Source organism: Hydra vulgaris, chromosome 08 (assembly GCF_038396675.1).
Source record: "Hydra vulgaris chromosome 08, alternate assembly HydraT2T_AEP".
Lineage (NCBI taxonomy): Eukaryota > Metazoa > Cnidaria > Hydrozoa > Anthoathecata > Hydridae > Hydra > Hydra vulgaris.
Window position 1 is genome coordinate 52,227,501 of NC_088927.1, and position 21,503 is coordinate 52,249,003.

The following is a 21,503-nucleotide window of genomic DNA, read 5'->3' on the forward strand; positions in this document are numbered from 1 at the left end:
AGTTAATTATAAAATTTAAATCCAATTAAAATAAGTGGTTTATTATAGGGGTCAAACATGAGCTATCAAACAAATGGACAGTCCAACGGCAGACTGAATATGGCTTTTCATCAATTGCATATGACCAAACCATTGAACAAACAGCTAACCATGATTGCAAAACTACTGCTGGTATTGTTGGCTCTACCTTACACCAAGGAGTAGTTCATCGGTGGATTTTAGCTCAGAGTGATAGAGCTGCAATATCGAGTGAATGCGAAATGATGGCAGGCATCAATTTAAAAAAAAGGTTAGTAGGGTCATATCTTCCTCCCTACCTGGAGCCAGCCCCTATTGTGATTTTTTTTAAATAAGAAAATTTAAATGTTTTTTTTCATTAATTTTTTTTGTATTGTTTTACACAAAACTAATTTATTTCAGTAATTATATATTTTTGAATTGATTTGTTTTTAAAGTTTTTAGATTTTTTTTATTTGCGAATGATTTTTATTGCTTTCTTGTAAAAAATGTATTTACTTTTTTTTATGGCAAAAAATTAATATATTTTTTTCGATAAAAGTAATTGTTCAAGCATATCAATTATAAAATAATTGTTCAAGCAAATCTAAATTTTATCGCAAAAATTGTAGTTTTTTTTATATAATGTTCTATAATTCTTGATATGGTAGGTGATTACGAACATTATATGATTAGCACAGAAATATTATTGGATCGGTTTTATTTTATTATATATTTTCTCTCAGAAACCAAATAGGTTACCCCAATTAATAATTATAAGTTATTTAGCTCTAGGGAATATTTATTTTACATGATATTTATACTTTATTTAAGATGTGAAACGAATGCTTATAATAAGATTCAAGATTCGAAAAAGAAAAAAATACTCAATTAATTATTCTTGATCTTACGAAAAATTAAAAATAGCATTAAAAAAAAATTTAATTAATAATTTAGTATCATTATTCCGCGCTAAACCCAAATTTATATCTGTTACCGTTTTGGAGTTTTTAAGTTAAAAGTTTTCACGGTATGGGAAGATAAATAATTAATTATTTATCTTCCCATACTCTAATCATATTTTCTGTATTCGCCAACGTTACAAAAGGAAATAGTAATAAATTAAGATAAGTAGTTGTCAATCGAATCAATTCTTTAGGTACAGAAAAAACCTTGATCAGTCTAGAATACTAAAAGATAAGGATAATGTCCGAAATGTGATGAATACCATTGATGCAATGATAAATCCATTTACTATTGAAAGCAAAGAACTACTCAATATCTCAACAGGTTCTATTGCTCCCACTGATATTGAATCTGATCTTCGTAATGCCCATGATATAGATGATAAACAATTTACCTCATTCGTAAAAGAGAAACTGTTGTGTGAAGATCCTGATATATTTTCAACAATAAAGCGAAATAGTTTGAAAACATTTGCTAGCTTAAAGCAGGTAACAAAATCTAAGTCTTTAAATGGTAAACTAGTTACATTAAAGAATGACAGAGACTTATTTGTTAGGCTAGTGCTAATTGGTAAAGATAGAGAAGTCGATGTAAAGGCAATTTTAGCATATTCATTGAGAGTGTATCCAGCCTTTATCAACAATCACAGGGTCACTTGTAAAAACATGTAAAGCCAAGTTACTAAATGTTATTGAATCAAAATGTAATGATATTACTGTGACCACTATTCCTACAGACAACGCGCTACTCATTGATGCTATGGCAATTTTACAAAGCTTAAAAGCAATAGCGGGCACATTCAAGGAGCTAGCAAATGAAGTACTTAAACAAGTAATACGATTAGCTGATTACCATAAATCATCTCGTGTTAAATTTGTATCTGATTGCTACCCATTAATTAGCACAAAAAATGCTGAAAGAGAAAAAAGTGCACAATCCGGTGTACAAGCATTTACCATCTATAGTGCTACTCAACAGGTACCAAAGCAATGGGAAAAATTTATGTCTCTCGAACAAAATAAAGAGGAGCTAATAAATTTTCTATACATGTCATGGTGTGAGTGTGATCCACAAATTCTTGGCAACATAACTCTCTACGTAACACACACGAACTTGTGTAACAAAATTCAGTCAATTGACAACCTTATTGTTGTAAGTGAAGTTCATGAGCTTGCCAGTGACCACGAAGAAGCTGATACTAAGTTGATTTTATATGCGTCACTGCACTATAAAACTGTTGTTATTAGTAGTTCTGATACTGATGTATTTGTGTTTGCTCTGTCAACTTGCCTTCTGTCAACTATATACTTCGATTCTGCTGTTGGTAACAAACGCCGTATCATTAATATAAAAAAATATGAACCTGATTTTGGTAAAGATTTTTCGATTGCTATGACTGGCTTTCATTTGTTTACAGGTGACGATTTTTGTTTCTTTAGAAAATATTGTAATGTTTAGACGGGGTAAAACTATGAATTCAGATTTTTAAATTTATTCAAGTTTATATTTATAGTTGTTATTTAGGATGCGGTTCAACAAGTGCATTTTATGGAAAAGGAAAAGCAATAGCTTTCAAAGTCCTACGGAAGAAAGCAAAATATTTAGAAGCTTTTAAAACTCTAGGTGATTCAGTACCACCATCTGATGAACTAATAAATATGCTGAAAAAATATGTCTGTGATTTATACGGGGCTGAACAAGTAGAATCAGTTAATGTAGCTCATTACACATTATTTAAATCTGGTAAATTTAGCAAAGAAATGTTGCCACCGAATAAAGATTCGCTTGTGCAACACATAAAAAGAGCTAATTTTGACGCTTTTATAAGAAAAAGATCACATGTAGCATTGATTAATCCACCAAGTCATTTTGGAAATGGTTGGTTTAATGATCAAGGTTCCATTGCCATATCTTGGATGGAATCGCATGCTGCACCAGATTTGGTGCTTGATTTTGTTATATGTTATTGCCGTGGTGATTGTTCCACAAAAAGATGTTCATGCAATAATTGCTTAACATGCTTATAGTTTGCACAGATCTTTTCAAATGTAATGTCTGCAACAATAACCATCCCAAGGAGGAGGATGACGAATAGTCAGACAAACTATCCGAGTCAGAGTCCGATTGCGATAGTAATACGGAATAAATGTTTAATTTTTTTTTATTATATCATTGCTATTTTTATATTTTCAGACATTGAACTGTGAGATAAGCATTAACAGTAGTAATGAAAATAAAAAATTTGGTTATAATAATATTTATGTTTTAAATACAATACTCTTTTGAAGCGGAGCATAAATATGGTAACTGATAATTATCCTAAGAAAACAGCGCACAAAAATACAAAGGTGTAGAAGTCAGGTTACCCATATCATAAATTGTCCAAAATTTTATATAATATTGGCAATTTATTGAGGAATACACTAACAAAATTTGAAATCACAAATATTATTTATTTGGGGGTAATTAAACAAAAAGCAGACTTGGGTTTTTTTTAGTTAGTTGAAACCGTCTTTGTTAAAATCAAAGGATGGTTTTTATATATGGCAAATGTTTGACCTCAGTTATCCGGTTACTGTGACACTAAAAATCTGGGATCTTTTGGGTATTATATCAGGTCATTTAGATCTTCAAAATAACGCTTTCGAAAACTAAATGTGCCTAACGAAACTCTTTTTCTAGAAGACTTTTCTGATAACAGACGCCGGCCTATTAATAGATTTTAGTTGCTTTAAGTAATGAAACTAAGTTTTGCTTTTTGCTAAAGTTGTTGCTTTTGTTGTAAGTTGTTTGTTAATATTAATAAAATAAAATAAAAATTTGAATAAAATAAAGTAAAAATTTGAGCAAATGATTTAATCAGATCATGCTAAATTTAAAGATGCATAAAATAATACAAAACCCTTTGATTTGTTTGGGAAATAAGTTTTAGGAAAAAATTTAATAAATTTTTCTTGTTGAAAAAAATTGTAACTGAAGTAAAGATTAATAATTGTTTTAATGAAATTGCTATTTAAGACTATTATCATAAGACTTAAATAATCAACAAGACATTCAATACTTTATGTAATAAAGTATTGAGCGTCTTGTTGAATAACGATAGTGCAAATATAAGTTTAGTTTAACGTTTAAAAGTTTAGTTGAGTCCCTAACTAATTAAACGTAAAAGATTTTTTGATGATAAATCTTTTGAAGTTGATGGTTGTTTTTGGATGGTGATGTTTTCGATGTCTTTTTTAAACAGCATGAAAATCTTTGTATGAATAATTTAAAGCTTTTCAAATAAAATAGAACTGGTTAAATTCCAAGTGATAGAATTAACATAATTATGTAAGAAAAAATATTACCAATGTTCTTAAATGGATATGACTCAAATAACTATTTCCTAAAACTTATCTTTTCCAATGAATATTATTAATAAAGTGATTAAAGATGATTGTAGTTTTTTAAAATTTACAATCAACGATAGGTCAGATATATAAATACGATTTTGAAAACAAAATTGCCAAATCTCTGAATATTGAAAAATTAAGATTCAATTAAAAAATTTTGAATTAAGAAGTGTTCTGTTTTCATAACAAAAAGATTTCATTTTTTTAAAAAAATAAAATCTTTTTTTCTAAAAAAAAAATTCTTAAAAAAAAAAGAAATTTATTATCACTTTATTACTACAAGCAATTTATTTGTAAATAAAAATGAGTGTAATTTTTTTCTCACACAAAATATTTTGCATAGATGTCTGGTGCCATGAGCTCAGCATACAAGCACACAAAATATTTTGCATAGATATCTGGTGCCATGAGATGAGCATACAAGCATATTAATTGAAAAGGTCCCTAAGACTCACAAATTTGCAAAAATTCAAGATCCACAATAATAAAAATAAAAATCACAATGATGTTCAAGATCCAGCCCTTATCAGAAACATTTGTTTAAAACATTTTTTTTGTATTTTTTTGAAATTTTTAGTCTTCATGCTTTTTGTTTGGATTTTTTTAAATTAGTTTATAAAGGTTTGCTTTTTTACTAGAGCAACTATATCACTGCCCCTGTTTTGTATGTGTGGGAAGTAGAGAGTGATAAAATTCAATCTTTCAATTTTATGTCTGGAGAAAGTAACTACGAATTACTTGATGATTTATTAGCTACACAACAACAGCTAACAGATGCTATCAAAGGTTTTTACTACTTTTATATGTTTTATTAAGTACTTAGATTAATATTGGGGTTGGTTAAAAGTAAAGTTGTTAAATGTTTGAATAAATCAGTAAACGCATTTTTTTCAGTAGCTGATCTAAATGCTTTAATGAGCTTACCTTATTTTGCACTGTGTTTCAAAACATACATCATATATATTTTTAATCCTTTATTATGTTTTAGGTTATGTGCCTAAATCAGTATTTTGGGATTCTATTGAGCCAAAACTTTTAGTATGTGAGACAGTTTGAATGAGTTCTATTAACCAAGAAGAAACAAGTATTGAAAAAGATCTTTATGATAATATAATTTTTAGAATTTGTTATTCGCCTCCTTAAAATATTGTTTTTATCTTTAGGATTTGTTTTTATTTTATTTTCTCCTTTTTATCTATTTTATTCTTATTTTTTAATTCTTTTGATGTTTTTCAAAAATATTAAAATGTTTATTAAATTTACTAATGAAACTATTTATTAAAATTAAAATGTTTATTAAAACTATTATAGATAGTTAAATTGTTATACTTTTATGAGAATAATTTTTAATAACTTTTTGATTTTGTTTTTGAATTAATTAATTGTTACAATGTTTAGCTGTCCTGAATATGGCTTGGTTGTCCAAGATCATTTTAAAATAGATCCTAGTTATACTGGTAGCTTTTAATTCAATTTGTTTTTTAATTTTATATTGTAAAACAATATATATATATATGTATATATATATATATATATATATATATATATATATATATATATATATATATATATATATATATATATATATATATATATATATATATATATATATATATATATATATTTATATATTTACTGTTGGAAATACAGCTCTTGTCTGTTTAAGAGTGATCAATATTTTTCAAAAAATAAATCAAATTATATTAAAATAAATTTAAATGAAAAAATACATCTTTATATAGAACTTAAAGTTTCATGCCTTTCAGCAATCATCAGCCATATTATTCAAAAATATGAAATAAAAACTACAAGTTTATAAACTTGTATTTTTGCAGTGGATCTGCAGTTATTCGAACTTCAGATCCACTGGCATATGATGTTGAAAATGTTTTTAAAAGTTTTAATCTAAGTTTTCACTATCTGTTTGTAATTTTTGTTGGAGCAGGATCTAGAACTGTTTTTAGTTTTTCACAAGTTCAAAAGCTAATTTTTTTTTGTGGATAGGCCATTGATTATTTATGTTGATGGAAAACATTTTCCAGCCATACCTGGTGGATCATAGAAAAAAGTTACCAATATTGTTTTGGGAAAAGAGGTAGAAAAACCTCTTACTATACCAAAAAATGCTGAAATCTAGTTAACAGACTAACTGTTTTGTTTTTGTTTTTTGAAAAAAAAACTTCAAAAAAATTTACTATGCTTTTTTGCAGGCACCTCATCCATGAGGTGTTTAGAGATGTTTTTAAAGCAATATTTGGCCCTAAAACTGATACAGATGTGTTCATTAAATTATCTAGGTTATTCTTTAGGTTATTAAAGTCCAAAACTTTATAATTAAATAAAGTAGTTATAAAGTATATTATACAAAGTATATTGTGTCCCTGGAGATGGAGTTTCACCTACATTAGTTTAGTACTTAATTTTAATTGGATGTTACAACACCATAATTTTTTTTATCTTTTTACATATTTAAGTACTTTGTCTTTGTTTTGTTAAACTATTTGTTTTGTTTTATTAAACTATTAAACTCTATTCAAAAAATAATACTCACCATCTAACGTGCCATTTATGCATTTTTTTTAGTTATAAAGTATAATATTTACCTCATCGAAGCAGTTTAGAATACTGCCGGTTAATTGTCATTTTATTTATAATAGTAAGTTTTATGTGCTCTAAACAAATGTTATTAGAAACTTTTTAAAACAGAAAAGTAGAAAATAATTGTTCTATACTTTTTTAATTTTGAAGCTTTTTAACTATAACATCTTACAAGAAGATAAAGATAAAGTTTACCTGCTGACTGCTAATTCTTTGTTGATAACATTTATTTTAGATTTATGACTAGATTTTTTTATGTATAGTTCATACATTTTAAAATGTTTATTTTTTAATTTTAAAATAATTTTTACTTTTCAATTCATGCATAAATGTAGCTTTTTAAAAAACAATTTATTCTAATTTTTTATTTTCTACTTTTTAATCTCTTCCATAGTTAGGTTAATCATTTTTATGCCCTAATTATTTTCCATAGTTAGGTCAATCATTTTTATGTCCTAATTATTTTCCATAGTTTGGTTAATTATTTTTATGCCCTAATTGTTTTCCATAGTTAGGTTAATCATTTTTATGCCTCAATAATTGGTACTTTAACAAGTTAATTTCAAGTTATTGTTGTTACACTTGTCATTATTTGAAAAAGTTTCAAAGATTATTTTGAATAATATATTTTTTTAATGTACAGGGTTATTGGGGATGGATACGCCTTTTTGTTACTTCATTCAATCAGTATGTTATTAAAAGCAAGATTTTTTTTTATCAAATTATTAATTTTTCAAGTTAATATTTTTCACTTTTTTATTTTGATTTCTGTTTAAAAAGATTAATTTTAAATAAGTTCAGTAAACAATTACATGACAGGGTCAGCATTGAGATCAATGTGTGGCAAGAAAAACAATGCGTGACTTTGTAGAATTTGAGAATGGCGACCAAGTAACTAAAGCAGCCATGATGAGTTACAGCTATTTATCTGCAATTGGTAATATGGATGAAGCTTTTAAAGCTATCAAGTCTATCAAAAGGTATACTTTTTTATTTATGCTGATGTTTTTTTTTAATTTAAATAAAGATCCCATAAAAGCATGCAGAAATTTGATTTGTAAAACATCTTTTTGCTCAATAGTATTTTTTATATTCTTAAGTATTATGTAGTTTAGATAGCACAACATTAGAAGCTTTTGTTTTTCCTTCTACAGATAATATGCAGGTTAGACATGATGTAAAAACTCGGTAATTGTTACATTGTTAGATTAAATTTTTGTCAGTTTATAGTTTTTATAATTTTTTTTCTTTAAAAAGGTTAATATTTAACCTTTTTTTAATTAATTAAAGTAGAACAGAATAGAATGAGATAAAGAATATAATGAAGTAGTTATGACATTGTTTATTTGTTGCTTTTAATTAATTTATTGAATAAACTTTTTACAAATATTTTTTGAATTTTTTGTTGAGAATCATTTTCTGAGTAAAATGATGTAACATTTTTATACAAAATAAATAATTTTTTTGATAAATTGTTAAATTTTTAACTGAATAAAAGTAGCCATCAAAGAAACTTTAAATGTTGTACAATATTAGTCGTTTTAAAATTATAATCAATTCAATAATATATTATATAGGTTAATAAAAGTATAATATAGGTTTATAAAAAAAGAAAAACTCATAGAAGACCTAAGGGTCTTGTTGTCAAGACCCTAAGGGTATTGACAACAAGACCCTTGGCTTTGTTTTTTAATTACATTTGTCACGTTAATAGTGTTGAATCTATATTTTTTTGTAGAATGTAAAAATTCATATATATAAATATTTAGAAGCGAGTTAAAAAGATTTTACTTAATGAAAATTAAAAATATAAAAGTATTTTATCAGTAGATAAAAATATTTGTTTAAGTTTTAAATGTGTTGTAATTCCATTATTGAGAAAAATCAAAATGTTTCAAAACTTCTTTGTTCCATAAAAAAGTTCCTCGATAAGAAATACAAAGATCTACAAAAAATTTTTATGCAAAAAAAGTTGTTGGATAAACTTTTCATTTCAAAGATAGTATTTGTTTTTTTTCTCTATGTGAGTATAAATTGTAAGAAGAAAAAAGAGAGGTGTTGGTTTTGCATTTATATTTAAAGCAAAGAACATTATAAACCTTAGGCTTGTTTACATTAAGAATATTCATTTTAAGTAAGAGAGGCTTGGTATGATTAAAATGGTCTTTGAAGTTTATAAGGCATGCAGCTTCTTTTAATGATAAAGAGGTTCTAGTATACTTTTGTTTACACCACCCCATGCAGTATTAGCATAATTAATATATCAATGAACAAATGAGTAGTAAAATTCTGTTAAATTATTTTTACTTAAGAGATTTCTTGACTTGTATATCATTCTTATACCTCTAGCTATTTTATTATTTAAATTGTTAATTCAATTTTTCCACATGAGAATTTCATCAAAATAAACATCTAAATTATTTCTAACACTCTCTTTATTTCAGTATTATCAATAAACAGAAAAGGAATATTCTGAAGTAGATTTTTTTTTCTAAAACTGGATAAAAGAGGATCTATTTCATGGAGTTCACTATTCATTTTTTTCAAATAATATGATAAATTATTGTCAGTTAAAAAAAGGTTTGTGTAATGACTAAACATTTGTTGTTAAATTTGATGCTTTATAAAAAACGTTATTGTAAATAAAAGCAAAGGATCTAGTAAAATCTAAAGGATTTAATCTTTCTGGAATTCTCCAGCATATTGTTATTCTCCACCATATTGTTATTCTCCACCATATTTTGGTTTTTTAAACAAATTTGAAATACTTCTAGTTAGTTGAAGTATTGCATGTTTAGCCAAATTATTTTTTTTAAATCTACATTTATTATTATATAATATCTTATTTATAGTTAGATGGTTATACGTTCTATTATACAAAAATCTTTCTAAAATTTTTGAGTTGAGTTTTGTTAATTCCCCTCTTTTAAAGATTGGGGTAACTCTAACCATATTGAGAACATCTAGATATACATCCATGTATTATTATTTTAGTTTTAGATGGACACTTGACACATGTTACCTTTCATGTCATACTTATTAGCATTAAAAATAATATCTTGTTAATTTGCTCTCTAGTTCAGTTGTTACACATTCTACAGCCACTAGATGTTGCCATATCATTAGAGTTAAGTGCAAATTGCAGTTTAGTCTGCAAAGTGTAAATTGTAGAGACAAAGTTTTGCAATTTATCAAAAGAATGCATTAGTCAGCTCCAAACATAATTTTCATCTCTTGAGAAGTTTTTACATGCATGCAAGTAGTCATTAGATTTTAAAATAATGATTTATTTTCACTCAACATCTATAAAATCCATTAAATCAAAATTACAAATTGCTAATTTATTTGAAACACCATTATCTCAACCGTCAAAATCAAAAACATCCAACATCAGCATAAAGTTGTAAAGCATCAGCCCTAAGTCAACTCGTCTGCAACTAATCTTCAGTATTGCATTTTAAGCTGTTTAAAAGAAGTTGATAGGTGATTGCAACTGGCCTAATTGTTTGCCACAGCTTATGCAACAAATGTTATGCATCCAACATGTCCACACAAAAAAATGAAAAAATGTAGGGGTACAAAGACTTAAAAGGAGGTGTCTTAACAAACTTAAAATGCTCAAGAGATTGAATGATGCTGATAGCAAAAAAGTGCCAAAGAATGCTTGAAAACAGCGTAAGCTTAATTTTGATAAAGAGCAGCAAATAAATCAAGAACAACAGTGACTCCAACAGCAACAAAACAAGTCTAGTGTAAAATTAGTTTTGGGCAAAGCTGCAACAAGCCAAAATAGGGAATGGTAAAAATGCAATAAATGAAAATGCTTTATTTGGCTTTGTCAAACATGCATACCAAAAGTAATTGTAAAAGACGAAAGGTTTTATTACACCAAAAAGTGAACAAGGGATAGCTCAATACATCCTCTAGACCCTCTCAATGACTCGACATCACAGGAATAAGTTTTTTGTTTTGATAATTACTTGTATTTTTTTAAATTTGTTATTATTGGTTGCTTTTTTTAATTAGGCATTCTTTAAATTGTTTTTTGACTTGCATATTTCATTCTCCTATGATGTAGGAATAGCATAAAATGTTTTTTATTTCAATTAAATAAAGTTTCTGTAGCAAACATTAAAATATATTTGACTAGATTCAAATATATTTTAATGTTTGCACAGTTTCAAAAAAAATTGTTTTGTTTTTTTTATGTAAAAAAGATCAATTAAACTATAGTAAACTCGTGATAACTGGAATCCTCTCTCTGAACTCAAAATTCTACTTAAGTATTTTCAAAGTCCTGTTGAATCCAAACATTTACTTGAACCCTTTTTTTTCACCCCAAGAGGTTTGAATTATCGGTAGTTTACTTTATTATATTTTATCCCATTTTACTGTATTTTATATTAAATATATAATGCTATCTACAATATATGTGAATGGAATAATAAATATAAAATAAATAGTATATAAAACTACATACAAAGTATGTGAATGAAATAATAATTGTTTGAAATAGATTTTACTTTTTCAAAAGATTTCTACTTAGTACCGATGACAGATAATTTAAATTTGACTCTTACTAATAACATACATTTTAAAAATAAAAATTTCCTTATCTACTTAACAAGATCATTCATTCAGTATGGCGCTTGTAAATTGTCTTCTAAATATGAAGCAATCTTTTTTGTCAATTAATTTTTGTAAAAAATGGAAGTTTAAATGTTTGGTGCAAATTACCAGAAATAAAATAGTATTTTCAGTTATAAAAAAATAAAGTTTTGCGTTAATGATTAAGAAAAAGTTTAAAAATGGATAAAAATGAGTAATTATGATTATTTTTTTTTAAGTCCATCTGTTTGGGAAAATATGGCACGAATGTGCGTTAAGACAAAGCGTCTGGATGTTGCATTTGTGTGCTTAGGTAACATGGGTAATGCAGCAGCAGTGAAAGCAATTCGTGATGCTCAGTTATCAGAAGTTGAAGTTGATGCCCGTGTTGCAATGCTTGCCATACAAGTGGGAATGCATGTAAGATATATTTTAAAAAGTATATGCAATATGCATCTTTACACACACATATATAAATGTGCTCATATATATATATATATATATATATATATATATATATATATATATATATATATATATATATCTTATTTATTTAATTAGTTATAATATAATTAATTTAACTATAAACTAATATTTTTAATGTAATGAAACAATTACAAAGCAAAATTTATTTACTATATTTTATTTTTACGAATATCTATTATGCAAAAAAAGAGGTAAATTAAAATTAAATACATATTTTGTTAAAAATAATGAACAATGATAATTAAAAATTTAATTTACTCATAATTTATTAATATTTGGGTGTATACCCGTTATTTGCAATTATTGCTGCACATCTTTTTGCCATAGTATGAACTAATTTTTGGAATGTACTTATTGAAATGTTTTTCCAACATTCATTTTTATTTTGGGTCTTAATAAGTTTTCCTAATTTATTTTTTACGTGTGCTCAGAGATTTTCTATTGAGTTCATGTTCGGTAATTGGGCTGGCCACTTCAAAATCCAAATTATCTCATTATGGAACCAAATTTTTACTACCTTCGCTGTATGCTTTGGGTCATTATCTTGTTGATAGACCAAATCAAAGGTAGATTTTCTTCTGCAAATGGTAGCATAACATTCTCCAGTATATTTAAGTATATTTCTTTGGTCATATTTTCATTAATCCAAAAAAGGAGGCCTACTCCATAATATGAAAAGCAACCCCATATTTTAATACTTCCACCACCATGTTTGACCGTTTTTACAGTATATCTAGAATCATGTTCTTTTTTTTTTTGGTCTTGCTGATCTGACCCAAACAAGTTAATTTTGGTCTCATATGACCAAAAAATATTTTGCCATTCTGAAAATGGCATGCCCACATGCTCTCTAGCAAAATCTTTCCTATTTTTAATATTATTTAGTGATAAAAATGGACACTTCTTTGGTACCTTTGCTTTAACATGTTGTTAAGTAAGCTTTTTTCTAACTATTAAAGCATCAATTTGCAGGTCAAGAGTAGTTTTTATTTTTTTTTTGACATTGCAAAAGGATTTCTTTTATATATACACACACACACTTGCGTATCAATCCAGATATAGCTTAGCATAAAATGTCACTCATAGTGTAATACTGAAATCTACATACCATTGTCTGTCAGGTAATTTTAAACGCTTGTTATTTTGCTAAATGATGAGCATGTCGCCAATTAGTAAAGTATGGCTTGTGCTGACTCACTGTAAGTACTGGTATTAGCAGTGCGCTTCAATTAAGAGTTATTGCAAAAATTCAGTAATATTTTTTATGCAAATTCTGTTCTATTCCATTAAATTTAAAAATTTTCAAAAATTAATAAAATTATGTTTCTTGTAACAAGATTTATCTTTTTTCTGTTGATTATTTTTTGTAGTTGTTTAGGCTTAATGAGTTTAAACTTCTCCTTAAAAAAAAAAGTGTTTTTTACTCATAGGAAGTATTACCTGACAGACGACAATATGGAAAACATTTATTATGGCAATAAAAGTTTGATTTTTTCATTATTTTTTTCTTCTTTGTCTTAGAATCTGTTTAGATAAAAATTAGCATTTTAAATGTTAATGCTTATTTAATGCAGGGGCATTAAATTAACATTTGCTGCAGTATTGAATGCCCCTGCATATGTGACATACAGTATGCTGTCAGCAGTAATTTTTCATGCCTAGTTAATTTCAGTTTGAAGATATATTCGTATTTAAAAGAAAAATTGTTTAGTATTGCAAAATACTGTTTATAATTGTTGTATACTTTAAAATGCTCGAACTTTTTATATTATCTCATATGTTTAGTGACCTTATGAAATATTTTTTTTTTTTTTGTCAAAAATATTATTTTTAGAATGAAAAAATGATTACTTTATTACATTTATTAAAAACATTATTACAGACTAATATCAGCCATAATAAACATTTTTTTCAATCGATGTATTAATGAAACCAAAACTTATATTGTTATTAATTTTTTTTTTTGCAAACTGTCGATTTTTTTGTTTGATAACAACAGCTATAGGCACAAAATACATAAATGATTGAATTTCACTAATTTTTAAATGAAATATTGTAACAATTGAAAATCAAAATATATTTTTCTTGAAAATGTAATTATTTTCATTAACCTTAACAATACTAAATTTGATCATTTTGCTTAATACTTTGCTTGTTTTAGATTTCAATATAATCCATGGTTTAAAAACTGTTATTTTTCTAATCAGTTAATTAAGCAGATAACAAATAAAGGTGTTTTTTTAAAGTTTCATATACATGAAGTTGCAAAATTATTATTATTGCTAAAAAAGATTTATGCTTTTTTACAATTTATTTTTTAATGGCTACAGTAATAACTATCACCATATATGGTGAATGAACTTAGTTGATTTTATGTTATTGCATAATTAATATTTTAAAAATATATTTACCTCCATATGGCCCAGAGGGTTTTAATTTTTATTTATACTTGTTGTTATATACCTCTTTCTTAACTCCATAACCCTGAAACTTTACTGAGCAAGGCGGCTACAAAGAGAAACAAGTTTAAAATACTTCCATGGATTTGATGGGTCTAATTTCTGTTTCTCTTATTGGTGAGGATAACATAATTATAAATGTTATATTAGTAATTACTAAAATAAAAACAGTTATATTATGTGTGTTAAATTAGGAAGAAGCAGAGCAGTTGTACAAGAATTGTCATCGATATGATCTTCTTAATATCTTTTATCAAGCTTCAAACAATTGGACTCAGGTTGTTTTTTTAATTATTAAAGTCAATTTATAATATAAAAGTTTTTACTTTGTTGTTGTAACATTTTATTTTAATTTATTCTTGTATTCTGTAATTTCATTTTATTCTTGTTATCTGTTTTTTAATTAGTTCTTGAAACTTTTACTTTCAATTAGTTCTTGTATTCTGTACTTTAAGTTTGTTCTTGTATTCTGTAATTTCAATTTGTTCTTGTATTCTGTACTTTCAAGTAGTTCTTGTAACTTGACTTTCAATTAGTAATTGTATTCTGTACTTTCAGTTTGATTTTGTAACTTAAACTTTCATTTTGTTCTTGTATTCTGTACTTTTAGTTTATTCTTGTATTTTGTACTTTCAATTAGTTCTTGTATTCTGTACTTTCAGTTTTTTCTTGTAATTTGTACTTTTAGTTTGTTCTTGTAATTTTCTTGTATTCAAATACAACGTCATGATAAAATATTTATGTAATAGGCTATTGAATGTGCTGAAAAGCATGATAGAATTCATTTAAGAACCACTTTCTACTGTTATGGACAATATCTTGAAGATCTGGGTAATAAAGAAGGTGCCGTTGAAAAGTATGATTTTTTTTTTTCAGTGTACAAATATTCATGTTAAATATATTAAAAGTTTAATAAAATTATTAACATGTTTAGTTTTGAAAAATCTGGTACTTTTCGCTTTGAAGTACCAAGAATGATGATGGATGATGTGGATGAACTACAAGCATATATTCTCAAAAGAAAAGACAGGTATGAGTTTTAGTTATTAAAGATTTTAATCTGTTAATAATGTTTCTTTTGTTATTACCAGTTACTTTTAACCTGAGAATAAGACAACATGATATCTAATAAATAGAATTAATCAACATTGTTAACTGTCTAATTCTGTTGAACCTTATTAATATTATTTAATTAAAATTGCCAGTTGAACATTATTAATACAAATAACAATTTTTTAAATTTTCAAATAAATCATATAGTTTAACAGCATGCTAAAAAAAAATGTTATAAAAAAAAGTCTGAAACTAACTCTTTTCAATTATAAAACTGTTCATAGATTTGTGTTTCATTCTTGATTTTTTTTTTTTTTTTTTTTTATGCCACGAATCTAAATGTTGAAAATACCTTTGATTGACATTAGTTTTATTGTAAAAACAGGATTATATAATAAATCCACATATTTCTAAATTCTATTTTAATGGCTTTATAAATTTGAAATTTTGTGTAAAGATTAAAGTTATCTCCATTATATTAAATTATCGAATTGAAAAAATTAAAAGGAAAAAACAAAAACAAAAATTCGTTACATTGTGTTATATTAAAAAAAGACTGAATTGGGCAGTAGCTAGAGAGATCAGAGCAATCTTTAGATTTTTTTAAAATTACAACCACAAGAGCCATTTTTCAGCAGGCGAAAAAGTAAGATTCAGTTATTAACTTAATTTATTTAGCTTAGAGAGAAAATAATTTGTTCAGAGAGTATTAAAGAGAATCCTGGAAAACACTTGTTTCTCTGAAATAACACAATGAGTGTGATCATTGGATTCAAGTATAAGAAAAGGTCTTTGCAAATAGATCTGATATCTGGTAATCTCTGATCTATCTATAACTTATGTACGTGAGAAGAAATGTTATTACTACATTTTATTGCTCAAATATATTTGGGTGTTAAACCCTAATTCCCAGAGGAAAATTGAAAGAAATAAAAGCTTTAAGATTTGATATAATTAGAAACACTGATTCTAAATACTTCAATAGATCTATGAAACTATTAGTACAATAGTTTTCTTTTTGTAACTTTTCAAAGGTTCAATTACTTATTAGATTGGTATTTAAAGAAGGCTATATGTATACATATATATACATATATATACATATATATACATATATATACATATATATATATATATATATATATATATATATATATATATATATATATATATATATATATATATATATATTAGGGATATGACTTTTTTGCAACCTACTAGGCCTGTATCGTAATTCAATGAATTTTTATGTAAAAAGAACGAATAGATGTTTCATTTTGACATATTTTGAAAAAAGGTCACCCCAAAACCAAAAAATCGAATTTTCAATAGGTACACTTTTGTACAGTAAATGAATATTAAAGGCTGAAGATGTTGTAAGAGTCATACTCCTGTTGTTATTTTATTTATTTATGCAACATGTACTGTGATATAACAAAAAACATTATGTGATATATAATTATACAAGTATTACAAAATTAACAGTATCAAAGCGTCTAGTACAACAATATACATAACTGTCTGTGTCTATAGGCCTACTGTGTTTAGTACATGGGCCACATTATGCTCACATCTCATAAAGAGTCTAGCGCTTATTACTTAGAATGAATCGAAGTTGCAGTTTGTCTTTCTTTCTGCAGGAAGCATACAGGTCTTGCATCACCTTGATTGCACGTTCAGCTATCTGATTACTTCGTGGTATGTCGATGACGGATGGCTCTTTCTTCCAGTGATTTTTGAATGACTGCAATGCCTTTTTGTAAGGCTTCAATACATCAGATAAATTCTTGAAGTCATTGTCATTGTACTTTTGACTACTAAACCAATGTTCTGCCCACTCATATGAAATGAACCTGCAAACCTTCTCCAAATTCTTTCTCGCTTCAGGCATAAGAATGAACGCCAGAATGGCGAGAATGGCTCTTGAGTTCCATCTGGCATTGCTCATATTAGGAATGTTCTGAAAGTGAATCAGAGGGAAGTTTCTTTGTTCTTCATAGAACCTAAACACTCTTGTTAAATGGTACAAAAACTTCATATCGTCTCTCCACCCTGATTTATCAAGAATTTCTACAGTTCCATTCACAAACTTATCCTTCAGTTCATCATACTTATTCAACAGTTCAGACACAAATGGGTATTCAATGTTTGGAGATTTGGTATCACCCCCAAGTTCTTCGTCCATCACCAGACGGAGAATCCTGTCTAGTACGTGATGCTGACAACCGATAAATTGTGGTATTGTGACACCCTTTAATTTAAACATACGTTGCAACTTCACAACAACTCCATTTCTCTTCCCAGTATTGACGTTTGTTGTATCAGTAATGATCATCTTAATTGAATTCCACAAATTGTATTCATCAATAAGTTTGGCAATTTTTTCAGCAACAGTTTCAGCTTTGCCATCTTTTAAACGCAGTGCATCAAGTTTCACGTCAGTTCTTTCATTCTGAAGTACAACTACCTGATATTCCTTATCATCTATTCGTTTGCCGTCAAAGTGTAAGGACCACTGTTCCATTTTAAGTTGTTGTATCATTTCTTTTTTTAATTTACCTGCCTCTTTGAATATGGACTTGTAAATTGCTGATTGACTTGGAGTTGGAATATCAATACCTTGTTGTGATAATACATTGCATATTTTAGCAGGTTTCTTTGTGGAAACTCCACTTGATGTAACCATACTTACAGCAAATTTACTTTTGTAGTGCTTTCTAGTTTTTTTCTGAGTGTCCTCATCATCGTCTTTATCACCGTCGTCGTCTTCATCATCTTCACTCTTACTTTTGCAGTTTTCAGATTCAGTACCACTGTCTGTGGTAGACAGGACTTGTGATGTGGAAGGTATTGCTGTTCCAGACTGGACTTTCCTTCTCTTGGAAGGGTGAATGGTTTCTTTACTTGCCACTTGTCCTGTTGAGTACCCCACCTGTCCTTTATTTTCTTTTTGTAGGTGGTATAGACGTTTATCTTCCGAGGATAACCACTGGCCATTCACTTTCGTGATGTCAAATAATGCATTGAGAACATCATATTTTCCACGCTTGACACATTCATCATAGACCTTCAGCACCTTCATAAGCTTTGCTCTTATCACTTGATCAGACACACGTGGAAAATTCAGTTTATTGTCCCACAATTTTGTAATTTCCTTAGAAATTTGGTCTATTCGTTCTTTTCTTCCTTTAACATATGCTCCGAGAAACTGGTATCTTCCTACGATCTGCAATTGAAGTGGTATTCTGGATTTTTCATCGAGTGAATGTTCTTCTACAGCCACGCTTCCTCTTCTTCTGTGTGACTCTTGAAATCTCACCAAATTTTTAGTCCAAGTCTTCTTGTTCTTTGTTACTGTGGTATGACTTTTCTTGTGAGACATCATATAATATTGTTACGACTTTACGGATAGCTGAGCGTAAATATCCGTTTAATAAAGTCGTTTAATTAATAAAATACTTTAACTGTATAGTAATCCAATTATAGTTCGATAATCCAGTCAATGTTGATAACAGTTCGATAATCCAGTCCGTATCCTAACGATAATGCTACAACTACTTATACTTCGTACACTTACAGCGTCTTTAGTTCGCTACAGTAGTTCCTTATTAGCTCAGTTACACGCAGAGTACTTCATAGAACTATTCACATTATCAACACTGAGCTCTGACAGCAGCTCGCTTATATAATTATTTAGAGCTTCCAGAATGTTCTACTAAGTTCTATAATCTTCTACAGTCTGTTACAGTCGTCTATATCACCGTGGTAACACAATGACGTCATCACATAACAATTCCAAGTATTTGCCGGCACACGGCCGTTTCGTTGCCATGGTAACGTGTGGCGTTATATTTATAAATTCATAACAAAATAATGAAATAAATAGAATTAAGCTGAGAATTAAGCTTAAGATTAAAACATCGGTCAAAAATGAATGTATAAAAATGGTAAATCAAATTTTTATTTTGGGGGTGACCTTTTTTTGTTGCAGAAAGCTATTTGGGCCTTTTTTCATGATTTTAGGTAAAAGTTCATCGATTTATGATACAGGAAACATTTTATTTGAAAAAAAATTAAAAAGTCATATCCCTAATATATATATATATATATATATCAGGCCTTGTTATAAGATTTTGCTGCGTAACGCATTTCTAAGTAACTCAACTTTGCAAATATATTTTGTATTGTTAGAAGTTATACTGTGTCACTTGCGTCTTTTCAAGTATCACATTGTAATTAAAGTTATTTTATTAACACGTTAAAAATCAAACAGTTTTTTTTTCTCACTATAACAAAATTTACAAATAAAATCTAAGTTCCTATTTGAAAAATCATTTTTATTATTTTTTTCAAATATGAACTAAATTTTATTTTGAAAAATATATTTTTTTCATAAAATGTAAAATGATATTCATTTATTTTCTTATAATTTTACAGTTGGTTTTTGGTTATTTTATGAACTGTTAATAAATTTTTTCTTATTTATTTTGTGAACTTTTTTTAATAATGTTTTTAAACAATAAAGAGTTTTTTTTTGTTATTTATCAGTTACCGATAACATATTCGTGATCATAATTTATTTTCATAAATTAAACGAACGTCATTAAAACTTTACGTTATTGAATTAACAATAAACAAAATATCTTATTAATAAAATATTTAAATCAAAATAAATTGTGGAATTTTTAAACTATTATGTCAAAAAATAATTTTTATATTTAAAAGTAATTTATATATTTAATTCCTTAAGATGAAACTTAAAACACTTTGTTTTTTTTTAACTAATTTTTAACAACAAAAAAAAAATTGTTAAACAAACTGTTTCTTTAACAAAAAATCTATTAGTTTACAATTGCGGTTAAATGCTTTTACTTACGACTTTATTTATTCTGAATAAACGTCACGTTAACGACATCAAAAGATAATTTAAATATTTTTAAAGATAAAGGTTTTTGCATAGCGCAAAACTGCTGAAGGCATAGGCTAATTGCCTTTTCGCAAGCAAAATGCGAGCTGCATAACGCTTCTTAACAAGGCCTGTATATATCAAGCGTTACGTTATTCTATTGTTATTTTATCCCATGCCTTCATTATAGCTTCTTTCAAGTTGTCTTTACGTCTAAATGCTTGTTTGCCAATTTTTCTGTCCAAAAAATACCACCAATTTTCTATTGGATTCAAGTCCGGACTTTGAGATGGCCATTCTAAAAGACTGATGTTATTTTTGTCAAAGCATAACTTCATTTTCTCAATTGTTAAGAAGCATAATCTTATTGGAACTGTTGCTAGTGTGGCTGGTAGAGAACAAAAACGCAAGACCACTAGTGCAATTGATCAAAATATCATTAATATCATCATTAATGTGAAAAAAAATAGATTTGTTTTGGCAGCTAAATAATAAATCATTTCTTAAACATGGCATCTTTTTCCTATTATCATAGTTCTAGGTTTTCTTTTTACATTATTACAATGATTTTTTTATAAATATCTTTATGATTTTTTATATCATCTTATTGACTTTTAAAATTTTTATCTCCTCTCCCTATTGACTTGCTATGGTTTAGCTTTTAATGTTGTTTTAGCTAGTTATCAATGTTAAAAATTAACATTTTTGTAAATTTTTTGAAGGGAGTTAATAAAATGGTGGGCCCGATATCTTGAAAGCTTAGGTGATATGGAAGCTGCATTGTTTTTTTATAAGCAATCTGAAGACTATTTATCAATGGTTCGCATACACTGCTTTTGTGAAAATATGAAAGAAGCAGAGCAGCTTTGTCAGGATACTGGAGATAAAGCAGCATGCTACCATCTTGCATGTCAATTTGAAATTTCTGGAAATATACCAAAATCAATCCATTTTTTTTCTCGTGCACAATGTTATTCAAATGCAATTCGTTTAGCAAAGGTAAAAATTAAAAAAAAAACTGTAAAATGTAAAATAGTA

At 27.1% G+C, this 21,503-nt stretch overlaps 1 protein-coding gene across 1 annotated transcript in view; it reads left to right on the forward strand.

The window, feature by feature from the left end:
* LOC136083429 (intraflagellar transport protein 140 homolog) overlaps window positions 1-21,503 on the forward strand; it is a 47,885-nt gene that overhangs the window by 6,496 nt on the left and 19,886 nt on the right. Inside the window, 8 exon segments of the mRNA XM_065802825.1 lie at window positions 4,994-5,141; window positions 5,344-5,397; window positions 7,786-7,933; window positions 11,801-11,981; window positions 14,701-14,784; window positions 15,256-15,362; window positions 15,441-15,536; window positions 21,188-21,464. Coding sequence (XP_065658897.1) covers window positions 4,994-5,141; window positions 5,344-5,397; window positions 7,786-7,933; window positions 11,801-11,981; window positions 14,701-14,784; window positions 15,256-15,362; window positions 15,441-15,536; window positions 21,188-21,464 — 1,095 coding nt within the window.